Below are 22688 nucleotides of genomic sequence, written 5' to 3'. Positions count from 1 at the left end.
TTCGTGCCAAATTGCAAACAAAGAGCCCCATCCAGTCATTCATTAAAACATTTACTTTTCTTTTGCCTTGTTTGTTAATCAAACAAGAAACCACAAAAGCATAATGGCTCGAGATAATTGTGTGTTTTAAAGTGACAAACTCCTTGTCCCCCACTCACACAAACAAAAATCTCCATCGAGTTCTTTCTTACTAAAATTTCCCCCAACTTCTATAATAGACCGATCTAAAGGTGGGCCCATAAGGACAATAACCTTATCTGTTACCACTAATGAATCAAAGATTATTCTTTAAACAGTAAAGTTTAGGTTTGTGTTTGTGTGGACTGTCCTCCCTTTTTCACATAGATCCCATATACCTAATAATATCCAAACACAACCAGAAAAGAATAATCCTATCCTATGAATCTCTTAGCCACACCATCACAAGGCCAATCTAATCAAACTCAATCTTACACAAATTTGAACAAGTTCAAGCCAGTTTGAGAGAAAGCGTAACCGCAAACCAAAATCTTCATCAAGTCAAAATTAAAGTTAATACCATAACTACATGAAGTTCTAGGTTCTAGAAAGCATCATGGGTGACATATCACCATTTCTACATTGCAGATCCGAAGTCCATTCCCTCATCTAATCTAATCTCAGATTCACTATTTACATTTCATGTCTTACAACACTGCAAGAGCAGCACAGTTCATTACCATGTAATGTAGCTAGGAAGTACATCAAGATTGCAAAAGGAAGCTTTCGGCAATGCACAATCGCTAAGCCAATATCAAGATCTTGAGGCAATTAACTTTACTAAAGCAGGAGTCAGTCTACAAACCTCCATTTCTCATATTTCCAGTCAAGTGACCAAAAGGAAGCTCTGGCTGCCTATAAAATTTGGTATCCCCTGTTGGGTGATTGAAAGCTGCCTTTCGCTTTCTCACTGTCGCTTGTTCATTCATATATTCACCTTCAAAATTCAACCTACTTGAATACGAGTCTCTTGGGCCATATTCATTACCCTTACCAATGAAAGAGGGCCGTCTATCGAATTGTGGTTGTGACTGATCACTGGACATGGTCCCTTCCTGAGCACAAACATCTTTGACCTCTTCAGCCTGGCTGTTTTCACCGATTGAGTATTGAGTAGACAGTGGGCCTAACCGCAGAGACAAATCACACCCAACCATACATGGGTTCTCAGTGTAGTCCCTGGTATCTGTTTGTGTATTGTCATTTGATTTATCTCCATTACAGAGCAAATTGGAAATAACTCCCATCTTCGCAGGTTCTATTGGGTCAGAAACTGGTTTAGGAAGGACAACAAAACCAGGCTTGAGTTCTTCAAACTGAGGAAAATTTCCGTAGTGCAGAGGGTATGAAGAAAAGTTAGATGTTGCCTTACTTTCCCTAGGGGAGAATTGGTCATAACCCAAAGGAGGAATATTTTCGGAAGCAATGCCGAATTTCATAGTAGTGCAGTCATTATTTTGGACAACAGGGAATCTAGATTCAAAGCCAAGATGGGTTGTCATACTTTTGGGTTTCACAAAATTTGGAAAATGAGGCCTATACTGTGAATTGGATGTGTAATCCCTCTGACTAGCATTCTCTACTACGCTAGGAGAAATGCTAGGGACATCGGAAGTGATGGGAATCAGATAACACCGTGGATTAGTATGTCGTTGACTCCTCGAAGTTCTTCTTGGAATGCACCCCAAATTGAGAGCAGCTGGGTTGTTATATGAAAAATTAAGAGTTAACACAGAAAGAAAATATACAATTAAAATTAGTAGTCTTATACATGGATAACAACCAAGAAAATACTAAACAATATCAAGAATTTATGTCTCATCCAAAATTTTATTAACAGTGATAAAAACCCAGATGCAGATATCCAGAGACTGATTCTGGCCCAAATTTGCAAACAGATTCAACCAGAAAAAAATGAAGTCAAAACTGTTTTAGCTACCTTCAATACAAGGCTGAAGAAAGTCTCCAGTTTCAGTACCCTCATCACGCCGAATTATCGTGTTAATAGCATCATTTGTTCGGTCCCAAAGGGTTTTAAGGTCCATGTATTCAGCCTATAAAAGAACAGAGTTCCAAAGCACAAAACTTTACAAGAGCCGAATAAGTAAAACTTCAGCGACATACACCACAACTCTGTTCTGCTACTAAAAAACGTAGAAAATAGAAAAGGCAAAATTGAATTCTTAAAATCAATACTCATTAGTATCTAGAAAAAGGGTAAGCAATTTTGGTTGAGATAAGAGCAGGAAAAGAGTAAAAGACTACCTCAGAATTTGCTTTGGAGTACATAATTTCTTCTGCTTTCAAGACAACAATAGGGAGCTTATCTTGCCATTCTTTGTTCTTCCTGGTAGCTGAGCTATGGATCTCATTCACAACCCTGAGCAAAACACATAAGTGATTACCATTTAGAGACAAACAGACATATGCACAAATGTAAAGTTCAACATTTCAAAACCCACCCAAAACCCAAAAAAACAAAAAATACAAAAAGCAAAAATAGACATGCAAATTTAGAGTTGAGATGAGAGTGGGGAACCTGAAAATTTCTTTAATGAGAGAACCTCTCATGGGTTGGTGTCTCTCACTATGCCAAGCTCTTCTAACACACTCATATGGTCTTGGGCCTGATCTTGGCATCCTCACCAATTCACACACACACACACACACACACACCGAGAGAGAGAGGGAGAGATAGAGAGAGGGCGAGAGAGAGAAGCAAACTTCTTTAACTCCAATTGGGCTCTAATGAAAAAAGTTGAGAACTTGAGGCAGCTTCTGCCTGTGCTTTCTGTCTTCTTCACTGTGACTCCCTCAAAGACTTTTCTTTTCAAGACACTGACCCAAAATGCAGCAGTTCCACCAAGATTTCAAGTGAGCAATAGAAGAGAGAGAGAGAGAGAGAGAGAGAGAGAGAGAGAGGGGCAACTGGGTCGGGTGTCTGTTTGTTTGCTATGCTTTTTTTATTTATTGGTTTTTTGAATGTCAGAAACTCAATAATTTCAAAGGGTTTCAATTGATGAGTTTGGTGTGTCCCCCACTCATCCACATGCCTGCTTCCCCTAACCCCAGGAGTCCCTCTCTCTTTTTTAATTGCTTTTGTTTTTTGGCTCTCTCTCTCTCTCTCCTGACCAGTGACCACAACATTGATAATTCATGTATTCATGTGTTCATGGAATGGTGTGGGGGAGAGAGTACAGAGTCCTGATGATATTTGTCACTGTCGGTCACCTTTAAGCAACCCCAACCTCACACAAACTGTTAATACATGGCTTCCCAACTCAGAAACCAACTGTACTCTACAATTGATCATGTGTACAATTTACACAAATTATTTGACCCAAAGACCAAATTTTTAAAAAAATGTAATTTAGTCTAAAATCTACAATTTAGGGTTTAAAATCTATTCTCTAAAATCTAAATAACATTGTTTCGTGACAATCACTCGCATACTCATCGACGATAATTTTACATGCATCTACAATAATGAGTGTTAATAGTTGGAAATCATCCACGCGTGAGCACCTGCATGGTATTCTTGAAATCTAAATGTGATGAGAAATACGAAAAAATATGCTTGGTAAGTCAACATAATTGTGATGTGATTCTGCCCCTTATCGCTTTGGGACAATATTTCATCAAACTATAGGCTTAAATCAAATAGTTAAGCGTTTATTAAAGGGAACACGTGCAAATTTATTAGGGGGAAAGTGCACTGTACCATACTTTTGGTTTTATGAGGAGACATGTGTCATACATGCCATCCATCATGCATTATTCGCGAAATATATTTGATTTAGTAATATTTAATCTTCATTTTAGAACATGATCCAATTGTTATTGATTGTATTCAATAAATTTCTACAATTTGAAAACAAAAAGATAGCGGGGGACTTAGGATTGCGCCTTGAGTTCGAGTTCAAGATTTTTGTCCATAATTCAAAGTAGGATTCAAGGCCTAAATGAAGATTCAAAATCTAAGTTATAGAATTTGAGATTTAAGGTTGGAATTCGAGGTCCGAGCATATCAAAAATATTTTCTTGGAAAAGTGAAGCTTTGGCATTACAAAACATATGGTACGAATTTTTTTCATCATTGCCAATTAATTTTGGATTCGAGTCCCTTAAAATAGAGTAGGGTACAAATCCGAAACTTGATTTTGGGCCGGAGTCCGATATGGGGATCCGAGTTAGTTAATTTTGTTGTCTCTCCAAAGTCCAAACCCAATTCTGGACACCACACACACGAGGCCTTAAGTTTCAAGTAAAATCACAATTTTTTCTACAAGAACTTGAAAGTCGAAAAAGTTGCGTCCTTTTCTGCCTCCACCAAACCTCCAATTCCAAGCATCACTATGCGGGCCCACAAATTAGAGACTTAGGAAAGGAGGCCCACCTCATCTGCATGCCTACCACGTGTGCATCTACCATGATATCCAACAAAGCTTGTATATAAATTATCCGTCCCCCATTCCATTTTTGATTTGATGTAATCACAAACCTATATCGTGCAAATCAAACGAGTCTGATTTCTCAGATGATGACGATTCAGTCTGCAATTGCGCATAAGTAAGACCCACCCATATAACAGCGCAAAGACAATATACCCCATCGAAATTAATAAATACAACCGCTCATTGACTGTAAAGAAAAGAATCCCACCCAAACCATTAAACTGAGGCGAAAACTCGAACTTAAGTGCAAGAAGACACGCGTATTCTAAAAAATAAAAAAGAAGATGTTATCACTTTCTTGCGAACTTTCTTAATCTGCATTTGCAGTTTTTTTAGCACGCGAAAATAGGGAAGGAGATTAGAACAACTTAGGTACAAACTGAACCACTTAAGCCACACGTCCATTACAAACTATTAGACTGAATTATTCACACATAAACCAGGTTATTTAGCATTAAATCCCCTTTATATCCTCCAAACAAAAGATAACAAATTATTTTCAAAATAAGTTAAAAAGTAATTTAAAAATAAAAAGCGCTTTTAGGTTGTCATCAATCTTATCCCCGCCGTCAATTACCATGCTCCTCATCTTCTTCCACCAAATCTCACTCTCCATTTTTCGCTAAAAATACCAGTCAGTATCTCTGTAGCTTTCTCAGCCACAATACCATGCTCTCCCCAACGCCATTTTCTCTCATCTGCACTGTTCTTCTCTGCTTGCCTCTCACCATAATCTTCACCATCACAAGCCAAACCGCCACCACAACCACCATCATCCCTACCCAAATATCCCAATCCCCAAAACTCACCAAAACCTACAAAACAAATCAACCTAATTTCACTGCCAAAATCCCTCCCATTAGATGATGACTCGCTCTTCCGCATCACCTCCCGTGTCAAGTCCCGCCCGCCCTGCTCCGATCACCCCAAAATCACATTCCTCTTCCAAACCATCACCCATCTCCCATTCTCCCCTCTTTGGGAACGCTTCTTCAACCAAACCCCCAAAACCCATTTCTCTATCTACGTCCATGCCGACCCGAGATTCCCATATGACCCGCCGTTTTCCGGCATCTTCGCCCACCGAGTCATCCCCTCCCGACCCGCCCAGATTCACCTTCACTCTCATCTCTGCGACCCATCATTTGCTCGCCCGCGCGCTCCTCGATGACCCCAAGAATTCCATGTTCATGATTCTCTTTCCTTCCTGCATCCTCATCCGATCCTTCAACTTCACATACCAAACCCTCATCCGATTGAAGAAGAGCTTCATCGAGACTCTGGATAATGAGATCAGGGCGTACGATAGGTGGGCAGCGTGTGGGGAGGACGCGATCTTGCCGCAGTGAAGCCGGAGGAGTTTCAGATTGGGTCCCAATTTTGGATCCTGAAGCGAAAGCACGCGAGGATGGTTGTGGGTGACCACCGGTTCTGGTCCAAGTTCAAGCTACCGTGCCAGCGTTGGGACATGTGTTACCCAGAGGAAAATTATTTTCCTACCCTCATGAACATGAGAGACCCAGGTTGGTGCGTGCCCGCTACCCTTACTCATGTGGACTGGCGCGGGAGATTCAATGGCCACCCCCGCACATATGAGGCTTCCAAGGTAAGGCCTGATTTGATCAACGCCCTGAGAAATGACAGGCTGAAGTATGGTGACGAGAAGGAGAGCGGCAATGGCTCTGATTGGTCCGTGGTGGAAAGGTGGGATCCGTTTCTATTTGCGAGGAAGTTCCCGCCGGATGCAATTGGATCGTTGATGAGTATAGCTAATGATGTCATCTTCAAGGATTAAGATGCGATGACATATTTAGGAATTTTTTTTTTTTTTTTGTAATTTACAAATGAAATTATTAACAAAAAGAAAGAAAAAAAAAATGAAACCGGGACAAACCCGGTGGGTTTGAGGAGTAAAATGTATATATTTTTCATTTATTGGTCTTTGAGGTGAGTTTTCTTGGTTTTTCCAAAGTGGAAAAACATGTTTGGTTAAGCCTAAGCGGTGCAATGTCTCTTTTTAGACTTTTATGAGTGGTAGTGTTTTGGCTTTATAGATTCCCCTACGGCCAAACTAAGTGATTGTCAATGATCAAAAGCTTTGCCCTTTAACAAACTTAAAAGGATCCTAATGTTTTGTTTTCATGGGAATTGCCTAACTTTGGCTCTTTTTTCTTATGTAGTTGACGCATGTTTTAATGTCTACCATTTATCGTGTTACACGACATAATAGATGTCATGTATTGGGTAGGGGCGTAATCAGGGCTATGCCAAAAATCGTCTTGTCATCCCTCCCCATCCAAAATTTTTCATTATCTGAATAGCCAAAAAGGATTGTATAATTAAATTGTGTGTTTCACATTTTGACCCATAAACACTGAAGTTTTGGCTCTAACTTTCTACATGTCATACGTCATTTCTGTTATGTAGGATTTTAGGTAGGAAAAGGTAAAGGGGAAAATGACTTACCACATTGTCGGCTAGAAAATGAGATGAGGTAGGTGGAAGGTACCTAGTAAATCTAGGCGGGGGAGTTGCATGTATTTACATCAGGGTTGGTGAAAAGGTATTAATTTTTTACCAAAAATATAAATAAAAATTACTTTAAGCATGTTGCTTGGTATAATAGGTATGTTGAGATGATTTTAAAAAAATGTTTTTTTTTTTGTTTGGGTCAGGTACTGTGAATGTTATTTGGACACGTGGTCGTCAAATCTAGCGCCTAGTCCGCTAGCGGCTTTAATGTTTTTTTTAAAATTTTTATATTTAGCAACTCACTCACTCACATCACATATTGCATTTGCAAAAGGCTAACGCACTATTGTCTTGACATCTGTCCCCACATTCTCTTTTTATTTTATAATCAATTTCGAATAATTATTTTCATAGAATTATTACAAAGTAGTTATTATTTTTTATTTTCTCTATTGAAGAGAAGTGGATGAAGATTATTTTAAAATAATTTTAAAAATCACCGGGCTGTGGACTTATTATGATCGTAATAGATAAATGAGCTGTTGGCCCCAAATTGGATTAACCAACTCAAAGAAGTTGGATGGTTTGATTGAACCCAGTTACATCATAAGCATTTTCAACAGATGTTGGGCCTATTTAAATGGTCCATATTCATCCATATTATTCTTTAATGGACTGACCCAGATTTGAAAACTAATCTTGTTTCGGTTTGTGCTTCTCTATGTGCACCCAAAAAGAAGAAGAAAAAAAAAAAAACTCTACACTCAACTAATTTGATCCAACGATTATGACATATGGCCTTAGATAAGGCTCTCACTATAGAGCGACTCCGCTACAGAATTCTACCATCTGGATATATGAAAACTTATTTGATTTGAGCCAACCACATTGGCTGTCTAATGATCACAAGGAAATTAGCCCAACCCAACCCAGCAATAGAAAAATTGAAAACTCAATATCTTAAGCTGTTTTAGATACAAATCTAATATGATTTTGTCACAGTTAGAAAGGAGAGATGAAAAACTCACACACACGAATATTACTGAGAATTAAACCACGACCACTTGGAAGCACACCAAAAGCTTGAACTAATTAACCTAACACCCGATTGACAACTCTTAACGACTTCAATTGGCTCATCTCATGCACACAATCAAATGGTGAAAAAGCCTTCTATAATGCTCAAACGCAAAGCTGGTGAATGGTGATGATTATGGGTGAGACAGAAACCCACCAAGAACCATAGATATATATAGTACAAGGAGAGTCCTCCAAATCAAACAAGGAGAAGGGCATGCAAAACAATGATGAGAGAAATTGAGTAACAATCTCAAAATTGACGACCAACGCGTTAAACATATTGGCCCAGTAAGCAGAGCATTATGAGCCTCATAAAGGAGACTTGGACCCATCTGCCCCATCATTGAACAATGCCAAACCAAAATCGCCATCAGCTATCAAATTCAAATCACACCACAAGGGGCAGTTTGCTCAACTCCATTAAAAATTAGCATGGACGTATATATACAATTTTTCTGTGCAGGGCGAAAATGTATCAATAATATACATGTATGTTTTGCCGACATAAATGAGAGATGATGAAAATGTATCGATAATGTATCTATACGTTTTGTTGACATAAATGAAAAATTGAAATATTATCAATAACATATCGACAATCAAACGTCCTGTGGACTACAAAAATATGTATGATTTATGCGGTCCTCAACTACTCATGGGGCAGAGTTCAGATGACCTATCCCCTCTTCAGCCCCACAAGATGCAGAGAGCTGCAGTTGGCCTCTCGATGTTGATTTGGTTTGGGTAACAATTCTAGGTAAACCATTATTTCTGATGTTGGTGTTGGATTTCGAATGTACAAATTCGATATGATTTGTTCAACTAATTTGAATTTGTTCTCGGAAAATTACAATTTAATATAAAACGATGACCCGTTTATACAAATGAAACTTGCGGTCAATCATACATGTGTTATTTGCCACCTTTGTTGACGGAAAAGTCGAAGGAATGAACAGCTAGCCATTTGGTTAATAAGAAAATTTCTGCGACTTATAAAATCCACCGACAGTGTCAAAATGGGAAGGACTGTTTTTTCTTCTGTTTTGTTTTACATTTGGTCCCCCCAATTGGGCTCAATAAAAAAACTTCAAATACCTACTACCAAAAAGTAATACAGTTTTTGAAGTAGACATTATATTTGAGTAGGTTGGTTCTTAAAATTATGAAATTATAGTTGATTTTATTAATCTGATCGATTTCTCCTATGGAAAGAGAAAGAAAGAAAAAATTTGCAACAATCAAATTATTTAAGATAAAGAAGAAAAAAAATATAAAATAAATAAAAGTAATAATCAATTGTCTTTAAAACATAATAAAATATTTATTTGACATTTTACTTTTGGGATGTCAAAAGTAACGACTGAACCTCCAAATTTATTTCACATTAGCTTTACAACTCGGTTGAAGTGATGTGAGATGTTATTTCTAATAGCCGTTAAATGTCTATATTTCACTTTTGACATATCGATTGGAGATACTCTAACTACTCTCAAATGAGTATTTGAAAGATATTATTCTGCGTTTATCGGGATTAACTAGAAGGTTCAGGTTGAATTCAGCCAGTAAGAGTATGACTAATGTCATTATATTATAATCAAAAGTTGGAGTTAGGGTTAAAGAAGCACAAACAAAAAGAAAAGAGTAAAGGGTTAAAGTAGAAAAGCCATGAAAGAAAAGAGGAAGGATGGTGGGTCATGGATGCCAAATTCATGAAAAAGTGGTGGAACATACTGGAAAGGAACCTAAATCCACTGACAGTTGTTTTCCACACAACACACACCACCGCACAAGCCATAACAAGACAATATTGTTCTTTTTCTCCTCACAGCATAATTGTGTGGACTTTATGGCATTGAATTTTTACCTCATCCACTGAAAAATTAACTTCTTAAGAGCATTTTCAAAGGAGATGTTAAATACCAAATATCAAATTTAAATTTAATGACTGATGTGGTAATTTAACATCTTACACAGCTTTACACTCCACTCGGTATGTCAAATTAAATTATTATTTTATTACATTTTAGTATTGATTCATTTTTAATTAAAAAGAAAAGAAAAAATAATAATAAAATATTCATTTGACATCTTGCTTTTGAAATGTCAAAAATAACATCTCAACCTCTAGTCTTCATACCACATCGTTTTGACACATCGGTTGGAGTGATATGAGATGTTATTTATAATGTTAAATATCTACGTGGCACGTTTGACACATCGATTGGAAATACTCTAATACAATGAATTGTTTATTTTTCAAGTCGGCGTCAAAAGAGTCAAAAAATCCAATTTGAGAAAATTGAACTACTTGATTATTATCATGATTATTTAATTGTTTACATGAAATATTATATTCATCTATTTATTTGATCATAATTAGACGACTTAATATTGTCCGATTTCATTGATTTATCTTGAATGTTGAATTAAAAATTGAACAATTTTGTTGAGAGTGTTAACCTCCCCACTTATTGCCAATTCATTTTAGGTTAGGTGCTCGCCTTATTAACTTACTAACCAGCAAACGTCACATCTATAATTCTTCTGAAAAAAGCCGAAAAAGGAAAAGAAAACAAGAACTTAGAATCCTATGCCTTGTTCTTAATGATTAGTGCAGCCAAAAAGTAGTGTTTGATTTGCAGGGGTCACTTACCTAAGACCGTTGATTTGGAATTTGGATTAGAACGACTTCAATTTGGACTTGGGTGAGTACCTGGAGTTACTAGTTGTAAAACAAAGAAGAATCGTGGCCAAATCTGACAAAGGAGGTCGTTTTCAGTTAATTCTCCTCGCTTTCTTTGACGCCACGAAGCTGCTTTGGACTATTGTCTATCGTTTATGTCGCATGTCTCATGTCATTTCTTTCAGGTCTTGGAACTTTCCTACTCTCAGTTTCTGTCCGGATTAGCAAACCATAATCCGAATTTAGTCAAATTATATCCAAATTGGGTCCAGATTAGTTAGGACAGCAGGTAAAACATAGTTAAACAGCTTCACCAAAGAAGAAACTCGCTTTGTATCAAATTGAATGAATTAAATTTGGTTACCAAAACAACAATCAGAGATTCTTGACTGTTGATATATAAAGAAAAAAGAAGAAAAAAATTGTCAACAAATTCTAATATTACAAAACACAAAGAGACATCATCACAAATCGATTTTACGTATATCCGAGCATCAAAATCCCCCCACAATGACGAATCTCTTCATTTCAGTCCCCTCTCTTCCACCCAACCATTTTCATGCACAAGTTGCAAGAACAGGCTTAGAACAATTCATACAACATAGAAAAAAATACTAGGAAAACATCATACAAAATGAACAAAGAGTAAGTCATTTATAGGCAGGCAAATGAGGATCACAATAATCAGTAAGGAGTGTAGTAGTACCCAGCCGCCGGCGGCATCCCAATTCCATTTGCCGGAGGCATTCCATAAGGTACCGGAGGCATACCATAAGGTGCTGCTCCGTAGTACCCCGGAGCGCTCATTTTCGCCAAACTACCTTGGCCTTGCATTCCCTCCTTGGCATACTGATTCCATACCTGCTGCTCCTGCACAAGCAAATGCTGTTTCTTCTCCAGATCCGCCATTTGCACATAGGAAGGCGGTGGAACGGTTAATGATGCAGCAAATGGGTCCTGATTCACCGCTTGAACTGTCCCGTCAGGGGCGGGAAGAGCCAACACCGGTGTGGCGCTCTTCCCTGGCCCGGGCAATGCTACACTACTAGCACTACCGCCACTCAATTGGGAAGTGCTCACATGCTGCCTCACAACGCCCTGATCATACATTCCATCCAATAACAACGGATCAAGCCCGCCACCCAGATTTTGTTTCTGCCTAGATAAATTGCTTGCTGTTTCTACCAATGCCAGTTCCCAATCTGCCTTCCCGGCCTCCGCAGCAGGTGTCTGCCAAGCCGAGGTGACTTGGGGCTGCCCATCTGACGGGAAAGCTTCCCATGATCCATTTGCAGGTCCACTACCACCAGGACCAGCAAACAAAGCCAAAGCCAACTTATTCCCCTGCGCATCAGCTGAAACCCCATCATCCCTCAAATCCACCAAGTCCGGTACCACTTCCTGTTTGGGCTCCGCCTTATCCACAACCTCAGGGGGCGGTGGCGGAGTGTAATTCTCCGGCGCTGGCAATGCCTTAATCTCATTCATATTTTGGGGCTCCTCCTCTTGAGGAGGCGGAGGAACAGGCTCCACTCTCCTCTCAGGACTCTTGGTTCCCTTCGACCTGTCCCTCACAAACTCCTCCAATGTGTCCAATAACTTACTCCCAATCCTCTGCACCTCTGGATACTCTGACGACCGGGCCAGACCCGAATCCTTGCACCAGGCATAAAAACCGACAAGCTCATCAATCTGCTTTGCCGCGCTCGCATATGCATCAAACGCTTTCACACAATCCGGATACTCCATATCGAAAAACTTATCAAGCAAAACCGCCAAAACCTCACAGATATCACCATACAGCTGAAAGCTCTCCCTCACCACCGGGTACACAGCAACCAAAACCATCCGACTATTCTTCGCCAAACCCGTGGGTCGGGTCGCCAGAAACCGATCCAACAGCCTCTGCAAATGACCCATCTTCGCAAAAATCTGCTCCGGCTTCATATCCCTCAACGGGGTCACAGCCCTCTTCTCATCTCGCCCGTTTCGACTCACCGATTCATTCATATCCCCGTAAGACCTCGACTTTCTCATCCCCCCTCCATTCTCATAGTCCTTAAACTCCCGATCTCGCTCTCCTCCATACTCATACTCGTAATTCCTCGGCGGCGGAGACCTGTAATGCAAAGACCCATTAGACCCAATCGAGCTCTGTCGATCTCCAACACCACCACCACCACCACCACTCTTCCTCTCGAACAGCATGAGCTCGAGCCTCTGATCCAAGTACAGAGCGTATGTCCTCACAAAAGCAGAGTGATCCCACGAGCTCGAGTGAGCCTCGTCCCTGAAATCCGATAGGTTCAGGAGGCGGGTCCCCCTCCGGGTCGCGTACACGATCTCGTCCCCGAACACCGGGTCGCCGTCGTTCAGCAGGCGGTGGACGAGCATCAGCGCCTTGAGGGCCACGATCCAGTCGCGCGTCTTCCCCAGACGCTTCGACACCGCCGACACGCACGCGTGGACGTAGCCCCGGGACGATGACGTCAGCGTCAGTATCTCCCGCACGTGCTTCTCGCTCGCCGGCTCGTCCTCGTGCGACGTCGCTTTGACGATCGCCACCTCCAGGTCCGGCGCCAGGTTGCTCGCTACCTTCGCGATGCCTATGCTCGTCTGGTCCTTGACGGCCCCGATCGCCTTCCGGATCGTGCTCGGCGCCATCTCCGCCGTCGATTTGCTTCCCCTCGAATTATATATGCCGGCTGAGATTTGACGGAAATGACCGAAACGGGTTCGCTTTAATGCTTTTTCCTAAAAATACTGAAGAGAAAGATTGAGTTTCTAAAAATAGAAGGGGGCGGACATTTTGGTAATTACCGTCGGTGTCGGGGGTTGTCTAGATCTGCGGCTAGGACAGTCCGGCAAGTCGGATCTCGGAGCCGGTATGAGATCGGAGCAGAGATTTCTCGTGCTTTTTGTTGGGTTTTTCCCTCTTATCTCTTTCTGTCTGTGTCTCGAACAGAGGAGATGGAGAAAAAAGTGAATTTAAATAGTGGGTTGGGGTCCGGGACGTGGAGGGATGTGAGCCGTGGATTGGATCTGAGATCTGGGAGCTGGTTGGGACTTGAGGGTAGCTGGGTTCGATTGGCGGTAGTGTCGGGCGGCGTGTCTGAAAGAAGCATGACACGTGTGAATGAGTTCTGATTGGGTGGAGCGGAGCTCATTTTAGTAAAGGAGGCGTCAACCGAGCGTACGGTTTACGGTGATACTTACCTGATTGAGACGTCTAAAATTAAACTCAACCATCTGACCCAAAAAAATGCAAAGTAAACTCTACTCAAATAGATTCCATCATTTAACTTTTTTTTTTTTTAATTAAAAAAAAAATTTAAGAGAGAAGGAAATTCGAATTAGATGCAGAGTAGACAACACATCATTTCTAGCCAACTTAACTAAACCCGTGTATACTTTTTGTTCCTCCATATCCTAATTAGTAATTAACGTTTTTCTTGTTTAAATTTTGAGCATGATTTGTAGCAAGAGGAAACCAGGTCATTTTGATATTTGTTTATAAGCTTACGTATAAAAATGTCAAGATGTTGAAGGGCCATCTTAAAAAAAATATAAAGTATTAATGATTATGATTTAATCTCTCACTTAAGAATGCCAATTGATTCGAATCTCGAAATCAAATTCTAATTTAGAATAGTTTAGACTATAATTTATATTTAACACAAAATAGCATATTAATTTATTAACAAAATGATATTTACCTTACAGTCAACATTTTCTGTTAGCCAAATATCATTGCTTCTCAAACCCAAATTTTTTTTATTAATAATGTAATGAGTAAAGAATCTCACATGTTTAGTGGTCTTCCTTTTTCTCGAAAGTTACAAGATATTTAGATATTTTTCTTTAAATAATACATATTTTTTTTCTATTAAAACAAACACATGCAACCATAGGGGGACACCTAGAAAACAAGTTTTTCTTTTCTTCTTTTAACATGGATGGATCAAACAGAAGTTCAGTAATGTTTTTTTTATTTATTAATAAAGTTATTTTGCACCTTTTTCTTTTAATAAAGAATGTTATTAATGAAACGAAAAGGCTTTAATTTAATTAATGAATGAGAGGGTGAAAGATAAACTGTACTAACCAAAAACTAGAATAAATAAAAAAGGAATAAATGGATTTTGTAAATTTATACGAACATATAAGAAAAAAGTAGGGGCTTTGAACAACAGATCGCGTGGCCTAATGGATAAGGCGCTCGCCTCCGGAGCGGGAGATTGTGGGTTCGAGTCCCACCGTGATCGCCTCTTTCTTTTATTTTTATTTTTGTTGGAGTTGTGACATATTTATTTATTTTTTGGTCAGACTTTGTGATATATTTATACACAACATAAATTAAAAGAGTTCGATAAACTAGATTTTGCATACTTTGATTTGATTTGAGATTTGACCCCAAATTTAACATTTTTGTGAAAAAAGCCTCTTATTCTCTACACACCCATTTGCCCATTTTTACAAATGCACTTGTTTTAAGCAAACAAATATTTATACCCAACAAAGGCCATCACTTCTCACATTCTCACTTTCATTTGCTCATTTCTTGGGTATATCTGTATGCACCCTCATATGCCCAGGTGCATCATCCTTTATCCACCATAAGTAGAACACTGATGACACTATCACAACAGCAGCTGCACATCCAAGTGAGATCCCCACAATTCTCCCCACTCGCTTCCTCCCACGGTTTGCAGAATTGCCAGCACCTGGGACTACAAGAACGCATTCGCAAAACAATAAACAGATTAGTTAAGCACAATTTAGTTCACTAATGAACGAAATAAGACGCATCATTCGCAATTTTATTTATGCTGCATAATAACTAGTCACGTGATCAATATGTGAATGGAGATGATAATAACCTTGACGAACATTGATTGCTGACACTAAGGGGCCATATGTGCCTTGCAATGGAATGCAGCAAGTGCCTTTGCCAGCCCACATGAAGTGGATGTTCATGATTGTGTTGGAAACGTTTGTTTCGAATGTTTTTATCAGTGCTCTCTTTGACCCCCCTGCTTCCTTCTGGATGTTGAAGTCTTGGAGGACTCTCTCACCCTTAAACAATCGAATGCAAGCATGTCATGAGGGAGGGGAAGAGAGAATAAACAAAGCAAGCAAGAGAAGGTGCAAGAAAAGCAAGCCTTAGTTACCTGAATGTAGACGTCGAAAATGCGCCTTCCAAGACCTTTCCAAGAACTTGTGTCATCTTCCATTGTTATCTCTGCAAAGTGAAGCTCAACAATGTATTTCCCATTCATCAAATCAAGGCCAAAGTACCTCAGTGAGCTTGGCGAAAGTCTTGCTGTCTTGTACAGTTCAGACTCTAGAGTTTCTGTGATTTGAGAATCTGTGCTTGCTATGTACTGAGGTCCATTCGAGTTGAAAACAAAGTTTCCTGTGCTGCTCACTGCCCATCTGGAGCTTTTGTAGAATGAAGCAGCTCCAAGTGTTTCAGAATCGTCGTCATATTCAATGCCGGATGCAGATGTCTGGCTTGTGCCTCCACATTTAATAGAAAATGAAGCTGCAACAAAACTTTTCCTGGTAAATTTTATTCAGTGACTAAAATCAAGATTAAGGGCAAGGAAAGAACTTCACTTACACAATGCTGGGATTTGATTACTGCACTTGGCATTTCCTTGGAGGCAATTCAACAATCCAAAACCCCCCCTGACTCCATGACCATTTTAATAAGGAAAATATCAGAAATACTTCTGATATTATGCTCACAATTGATAAAGTTTTCACATTTTCTTCATCTTTAGTTTGAATCACAAGTATGATGTTGTTACTGAGGTTTTGGATTTTCTTTGAGCCCCCATGACATAATATTTTTGAAAATAACACTCAGTAATATATATTACCTGTCTGGTAAACCATTTCCATTAATAGATGTACCAAGCACATTCCTGAAGAGAAAAACACAGAAACTTCTGCTGAATTACAAGATAAATTACCCTAAAAGATAGTCACATATTTTTTTTAATATGACTGGAAAAGGGAAGGTTAGCTTACATTGAAAATCCTGTTCTGACAAAATTTAGAGGCAAATTCCCAGACATAGGATTGAAGGAGACATCTCTGCCAGTAAACAATAAATTTAGCTGGTTTAATCTCTCCATCTAGGATTGGCAAAGCTAAAGGTACCACTTACAGTGCAATAAGCTTTGGAGTTATGATATTAGTAGGTAGTTCTCCACTCAAGTTATTGTCTCCAAGGTATCTGAGATCCACAAATGAACTTTTTCAATGAGGAAAATCATAATCGTGGTGAACCGAACACATTATTATACCGATAATTTCAGCTTAAAAAGTTAGAAGTAATTCATAATAATCATGTAATAACAGATGCTGCTAGTTTTATCATCCAACCCAATCAGAACTGCAGAATGATGGCTGAATTGATTAAGAGACTAATTGAGTTTTTTTAAATAAGGTTCAAGGAGGGCATGATGCAGCAGTAGCGATAGTCTGTTTGATTCTAATAATGCATTATGTAATTTTAAACAGCAAAATGCAAATAATCTTACTTACAGAAACTGTAACACAGTAAATTCTTGGAATGAGTTTGGTATTTGACCAGTCAACTTGTTGAAGCTCAAATCCCTGTCATAGTGAAGGCATTTGGATAAATGGACATATAACATCATATGTCCATTTGAAATCGTGAGGAGGATTGAATGTCAAGCTACTTACAGGTATTGCAACTTAGCAAACTTGCCAATTTGTTCTGGAATTTTGCCGGAAACTCGACAATTTCTCAAAGACCTACAACAAAATTTGAGAAATTTGATTAAATTGTAAATTAGAGATTTGAGCAGCTGGTACAAAGTTCAAGGAGATTTCAAAGGTATAGGTCATACAATGTAGACAAACTTGTGAGATTCTCCAAAAATCCAAGAGAAGAATCTTCCTCACCAAGATCACCAACTCGCCTACACAAGCGCATTAGAAATGAGAAATTCCAACAAACAACACAAACTAAACCTCATTGATTTAGTAATGAGAAAGGGCTTGTGCAGTAAAAACAAGGCATTACTACAAAAACATCAGTTAGTATATAAGGAAATGAAAATGATACACATCAACCAGGGCTCACAAGATGTCTAGTTTCACCAGAGCACCAAAGTTGCTCGGAATTGGGCCTTCAAACAATGTCCCTTCAAGTCGCCTGTAAACGAGAAAACGGTAGCTGTTAAATTCCAAAAGTAAAATAAAATCCAAGTAGAAATGTAGTAGTGCCAATGAAATCCAAACACACAAGTCTTTGAGTTCTGCAAAAGTCCCTAAGAATTCTGGGAGTTGTCCAGTGAAGAGATTATCAGATGCCCAGCTGACAAGAGAAAAGATAAAGCCACAATTGGAACTTACAGATATACAAATCAAATGCTTCAATATTTCAAAACAAAAGAGTCATGCAAGTACAGAGTGTTAAGGGATTTTAAGTTGGCAAGCTCCTGAGGAATTGGTCCAGTCACTCCACTGCTGTCTAAGTATCTGAAATGAGAATACCAATGGTGTAGGGGTCACATAAGTAAAACCTATCTGAAGATAACAACCCATTTTGACACCTGCTGTGGAAGAAACAGAGAAATTCATATAGATTTTTGTGAAAAACTTACAGCTCCTGTAAGGTAGTTAATTTTCCAAGCTCCATTGGCAATGGTCCAGAAAACTGGTTTGAGCCAAAACTTCTGTCAAGCATAAAAAAGTAACATAACAAAACTATTACAAAGCAAAGCAAAAGAATGACAAAAAGCACTTATTTGAAACACTGCAGAAATGGGCTTACAGGGAAAGCAACTTGGATAAGTTCCCAATCTCTGGGGGCACGGGACCTGTCAGATTGTTTATGCCCAAGCTGCTGCTCAATTTCCCAACATACAAAAAAGTCAAAGCAAAAGATTCAATCAACATAAGAAGAAAAAAGAAAATTTAAAACCTTTGAATTACTCTACAAATTCAAATTGAAAGAATTGTCTTGCAATTACAGGTATTGAAGTTTAGATAACTGTCCAATTTCAGCAGGGATGGGCCCACTTAGTACATTCTGACCAAGATTCCTGCATGCACCATGGTTCCAACATTTTTATTTTATTTTTCAATTTTAGGAAGACAACAACCAAAGCTCAAGGACTAATTTGAGATCCCTCACAAGTCTATCAGCTCCTTCAGCTCAAATAGCTCTCTGGGAATTTCACCAAGAATGTCCAAAGCGTATATCTTCCTGCACACCAAGGTAAATCCAGACACATTTTTAATACCAAAACTTCATGCAAAGCTGAAAATTAATGTTGATGATGGTGATAAACTGACAGGTGGGTGATGTGGCAGGTGCTGCCTGCACAGTCACAAATGACACGTGGATTTGCAGTACTGGATGCCCATGTTGCATTTGGAGTGCAGGGATCAATGGAAAGGCTCAGCTGATTTCCCATGTCCCAGTGGTCTATGATCTTGTTGAGCGCAGAAACTGAGAATCAGAGGCAGCAAAAACAGTAAGCTCATTCAACCCAGAATTAATTCACAAATTGAAATCACATAAACAAAATTATGAACCCAATTGAAGCTTGACCAAAATAAAACCTTCATTCGGGTCAGTGGCTAATTGTGCAGAAACAAGCTGCAATGCAGAAAGAAGAAGAAGCAAAGAAAAAGACAAATTCAAAATACCCATTTCCAAAATTATAAATAAATAAAAGCTTGAACTCATGGGTTGATTTAATTTAACAGAGAAAGATTTGCACAAGGCCGGCTAGAAATCAAAGAGAATCGAATCATCACTAAATAATTTTGTAATTGTGAATCCAAGTACAAAAACCCAAGTCAGCCATTGAAGTCTTTCTTTGTTTGACATGCATGACCACTGACCAAACAGAGCTACCCAATTGCATGCTTTTTTATTTTCTTCTGGCTTTGACGGTTCGCTTGGAGCCAAAAGCAAACTGCCAGTGTTGGGAGTGTTTTTTTTAACTGTGTTGACAATAACCCGAGTACAACGACGTTTTGTCCTGTTTCTTTCTCTGTTCCTGCACACCATGTCATGGTGGCGGCATGGTTCAGAATTTCGTTGGGTTTAATTAACTTGGTCTTTTCTGATAATGATGTCTTTAATAAAATAAATTTAAAAGCAAAAACCCAATTCAGTGTTCATACAGAAATTGAAGTTATAGAATAATTATATTTGCACGGATTTGAATTTGATTAAATTAGGATGGTGGCTTGTTTGTTTGAGGAAATCTCCATGGGAGAGGGAGAGCTCATGCATTGCAGCTTGTGTTGGCTTTGACTGGGTGACTGGGTGACTGGGTGACTGGGTGACTGGGTGACTGGCCTGGGCTTTTTAATCAGTTGGCCCAATATTGGGCCTCTAATTTTATAGTTGCCCAAAGATATTCCAAAACTTTTCAATTTCAACACAAATGTTTTAATTTTTTAATTTTTTTTAATGGTACATATTATGCAAATTTGAAATTGTAATACAACTAGTAAAGTATGGCAGAATCCTGCATGTAGTCTTTGAATTCGATTTTCAAATAAGAAATCAAAATGCAAAGTACAAAACATCAAAAAACTTTGAGAATCAATTCAGTTATGAAATAAATTTGAAATTAGGCTCGCGAATTGATATTACAATTCCTTAACAATATATTTTCCTCGAAACAAAATGAAATCCCATGGACTAAATTTAATCAAATCATATTAGCGACCAAAAGTGTAGGTAACTGTTTAAATTCATCACTAAATAATATCTATTTGGCAAGAGACTTGTAATTCAAGAGGTCATAAGAACATTTACCTTTACATTCTAGGTTGTGGATTCAATCCCCCCCACCCCCAATATTACTTGTATAAAATAATAATAATAATAATACGTACTTGTCCACCGCAAATGTCGATTATATCCTTATTTCATCAAACAATTTTAAAAGTGAGGTTATAAACTAATAAGGTTGTTATACTAGCCAACCGGGTGTATCTCAGTGGAAAATGGTCTTGATTTGCATATCAGTGATCTTAGGTTCGAACCTCTATGACACATTTATATTTTGTGTGTGTGTGTGTGTGAGAAACTCTTCTCCCCCTTATAATTTAGATTATTATTTGTATTTTAAAAAAAAGTTGTTATACTACTGTTGTTCATTCTTCTTTGAAGCCAAAAAATGATTGAAGAAATAAGAAAAGATCGATGAACGATTAAGCACCCTAGAGAAGTGAATCGAAAGGCTTCCTTTCCGTTCTTGGTTTTGGGGATTGAGTCTTGTCGTGTTCAGGCGGCTAAGCTTTATCAATTTCCAACTTTTAAGACTTTGAATTATCTTTCGATAATTGACATCACGTGTGTAATAGAAGCCAATTGTCATTAACGAATATATTCAAAATGAAATTAGGGCAAACAAAGAAACAAATGTGTGCTGCATTCCACTTTTATTACCCCTTTTCTATTATAAAGTTACAAACTTTGATAATTTGGTCGCAAATATTACCTATTCAAGCGAATCTCCTTTTTCATTCTCAATATACATATGCATTCCTTTCCCACTAGGCAAAATATGAACAAAGAGTAGTACTACTAATTATGCTTGACTTAGCAGCAACCCTATCAGCAGAAGCAGCTAGCTCATCAACCTCCATTCCTCAGTATCTGCAGGCGCTGCACGGACTTGATGAAGGTTCTGCAACATCAATATTACTCATAATTAATGTTTTAATATCTTTAAAATATATATATATATATATATATAATTTGTGTACCAAACCGACGAAACATACAAAGGGAATATTATATGGGAAGACAAAAAAGCTTAAAAGCAAAAGCATTTTAGTACTTACTGCCAGGGAACATCTGCAACGAGCAGCCAAGCTCCTTGTTTGTCCTGATAAGCAAGTATATATTCTGCACCTGCACCACCCTCTTTGCCACCTGATCTTTTGCCTGTGTGTTTAATTGAAGCATTATATACTTAATTAATAATAATAAAATGAAGCAATCAATCACTTAATTAGTACTTACATTTGGAAAACATGGTTATCAAGGTGTCTTTGAGCGTCTGATAACAGTGATGAGGCCTCATATCGATCTTCCTCCCAATTCCCACCCCTTCCATCTTCACCTTCACCAACATGGACATGGAATTAGCTACCAATATCTGATTCTGGTGATGAGGGTACTGATGATGATGATGATGATGATGATCATGGCCGACGCCGTGGTGTTGTTGAAGCATCTTTTTCCTCCATGATTTTATTGGTGGCCACCCAACTACATGGTTTCCTTCTCCTTCATTTCTGAGTTGCACATTTGATAAACACATACCCTTGATTAATAATTAACTAGTGCATGAAATACAAATAAAACTACTATAAGGAAAGCTTACTTTAATTACACTATATAATTATGCATATATTTAATTCGTAATGTTCTCTTCTCAAACTTATGTCGACATACACCTCAACTACACGTTCAAACTCGTAATCAATGGCTTATGAGTAATGGTACTTACTTGGTAATGACACTGACAGAGTCTCTTCTCTTTTGCCCTTTCTCATCATCTTCCTCATTTGGCTGGCCACTCCACAATAACAAGGGCAACATTTTCGACTCATTTCCGGCACTCTCATCAAAAGCCACATCAAAACTGCGCTTGTTTCGAACTTGTTTTTTTATGCTTTCCAAACCCACCAATATCTCTTTCTTCTCAACCCCATCCCCATGGTTGCTCATGTCAAACCCTTTAACAGGATTGTGAACTGGAAGAGCCAGAGAAAGACCCAATTGGAGCTCCATAACATACAACTAATCAACAAGAACACCGACAAAGAATAATATGGAGAGGCAGAGAAAATTAATTAGCAAACAAAGCAGGAAAGTTTGGCTGGTGATGAGATTATACTTGAAATGGTTATTTATATACAATTCTGAGAGAGAGAGAGAGAGAGAGAGAGAGAGAGAGAGAGAG

General features: G+C 38.6%; 5 protein-coding genes and 1 non-coding gene across 10 annotated transcripts; 2 read left to right on the top strand and 4 right to left on the bottom strand.

Moving 5' to 3' along the window:
• Nucleotides 1-492: 492 nt before the first annotated feature.
• Nucleotides 493-2976, bottom strand: LOC103319706 (histone acetyltransferase). The gene is made up of 4 exons (XM_008221283.2): nucleotides 2558-2976; nucleotides 2284-2398; nucleotides 1958-2072; nucleotides 493-1717 (listed from the first exon to the last, which is right to left on the bottom strand). Exons 1-4 carry the CDS (start codon nucleotides 2656-2658, stop codon nucleotides 816-818), a joined length of 1233 nt encoding a protein of 410 aa, XP_008219505.2. The 5' UTR covers nucleotides 2659-2976; the 3' UTR covers nucleotides 493-815.
• A 1900-nt stretch (nucleotides 2977-4876) lies between these two features.
• On the top strand, nucleotides 4877-6377 carry LOC103319707 (Core-2/I-branching beta-1,6-N-acetylglucosaminyltransferase family protein). The gene is given in 4 exon segments (XM_008221284.3): nucleotides 4877-5291; nucleotides 5293-5579; nucleotides 5581-5816; nucleotides 5819-6377. Coding segments are annotated over 4 exon segments (1122 nt in total). The 5' UTR covers nucleotides 4877-5141; the 3' UTR covers nucleotides 6268-6377.
• Nucleotides 6378-11129: 4752 nt separating this feature from the next.
• Nucleotides 11130-13671, bottom strand: LOC103319868 (ENTH/ANTH/VHS superfamily protein). The gene is made up of 2 exons (XM_089045260.1): nucleotides 13528-13671; nucleotides 11130-13412 (listed from the first exon to the last, which is right to left on the bottom strand). The coding sequence occupies exon 2, from the start codon at nucleotides 13369-13371 to the stop codon at nucleotides 11392-11394; it is 1980 nt and encodes a 659-aa protein (XP_088901386.1). The 5' UTR covers nucleotides 13372-13412; nucleotides 13528-13671; the 3' UTR covers nucleotides 11130-11391.
• Nucleotides 13672-14899: 1228 nt separating this feature from the next.
• Nucleotides 14900-14972, top strand: TRNAR-CCG (transfer RNA arginine (anticodon CCG)). Its single transcript has one exon. It is a non-coding gene; the product is annotated as a tRNA-Arg (tRNA).
• Nucleotides 14973-15063: 91 nt separating this feature from the next.
• Nucleotides 15064-19613, bottom strand: LOC103319870 (uncharacterized). Of its 5 annotated transcripts, none has more exons than XM_089047405.1 (19): nucleotides 19288-19613; nucleotides 19045-19201; nucleotides 18884-18955; nucleotides 18720-18791; nucleotides 18521-18592; nucleotides 18351-18422; nucleotides 18154-18225; nucleotides 17990-18061; nucleotides 17828-17899; nucleotides 17592-17663; nucleotides 17425-17496; nucleotides 17263-17334; nucleotides 16883-16951; nucleotides 16744-16809; nucleotides 16593-16661; nucleotides 16331-16398; nucleotides 15879-16252; nucleotides 15588-15783; nucleotides 15064-15437 (listed from the first exon to the last, which is right to left on the bottom strand). In XM_089047405.1, exons 1-19 carry the CDS (start codon nucleotides 19439-19441, stop codon nucleotides 15262-15264), a joined length of 2049 nt encoding a protein of 682 aa, XP_088903531.1. In that variant the 5' UTR covers nucleotides 19442-19613; the 3' UTR covers nucleotides 15064-15261. The 5 variants fall into 5 exon arrangements, with proteins under 5 accessions (XP_088903531.1, XP_088903532.1, XP_088903534.1 ...); XM_089047406.1 differs by having other exon boundaries at nucleotides 16593-16637; XM_089047408.1 differs by having other exon boundaries at nucleotides 19304-19613.
• A 1516-nt stretch (nucleotides 19614-21129) lies between these two features.
• IAA29 (indole-3-acetic acid inducible 29) lies at nucleotides 21130-22638 on the bottom strand. The gene is made up of 4 exons (XM_008221285.2): nucleotides 22233-22638; nucleotides 21743-22017; nucleotides 21562-21664; nucleotides 21130-21404 (listed from the first exon to the last, which is right to left on the bottom strand). Exons 1-4 carry the CDS (start codon nucleotides 22514-22516, stop codon nucleotides 21353-21355), a joined length of 714 nt encoding a protein of 237 aa, XP_008219507.1. The 5' UTR covers nucleotides 22517-22638; the 3' UTR covers nucleotides 21130-21352.
• Nucleotides 22639-22688: the final 50 nt, after the last annotated feature.

Source organism: Prunus mume, linkage group LG2 (genome assembly GCF_029339155.1).
Source record: "Prunus mume cultivar Tortuosa linkage group LG2, ASM2933915v1, whole genome shotgun sequence".
Taxonomy (NCBI): domain Eukaryota; kingdom Viridiplantae; phylum Streptophyta; class Magnoliopsida; order Rosales; family Rosaceae; genus Prunus; species Prunus mume.
The sequence above is the reverse complement of the archived record's forward strand: the minus strand, read 5'-3'. Positions and strand labels throughout refer to the sequence as shown.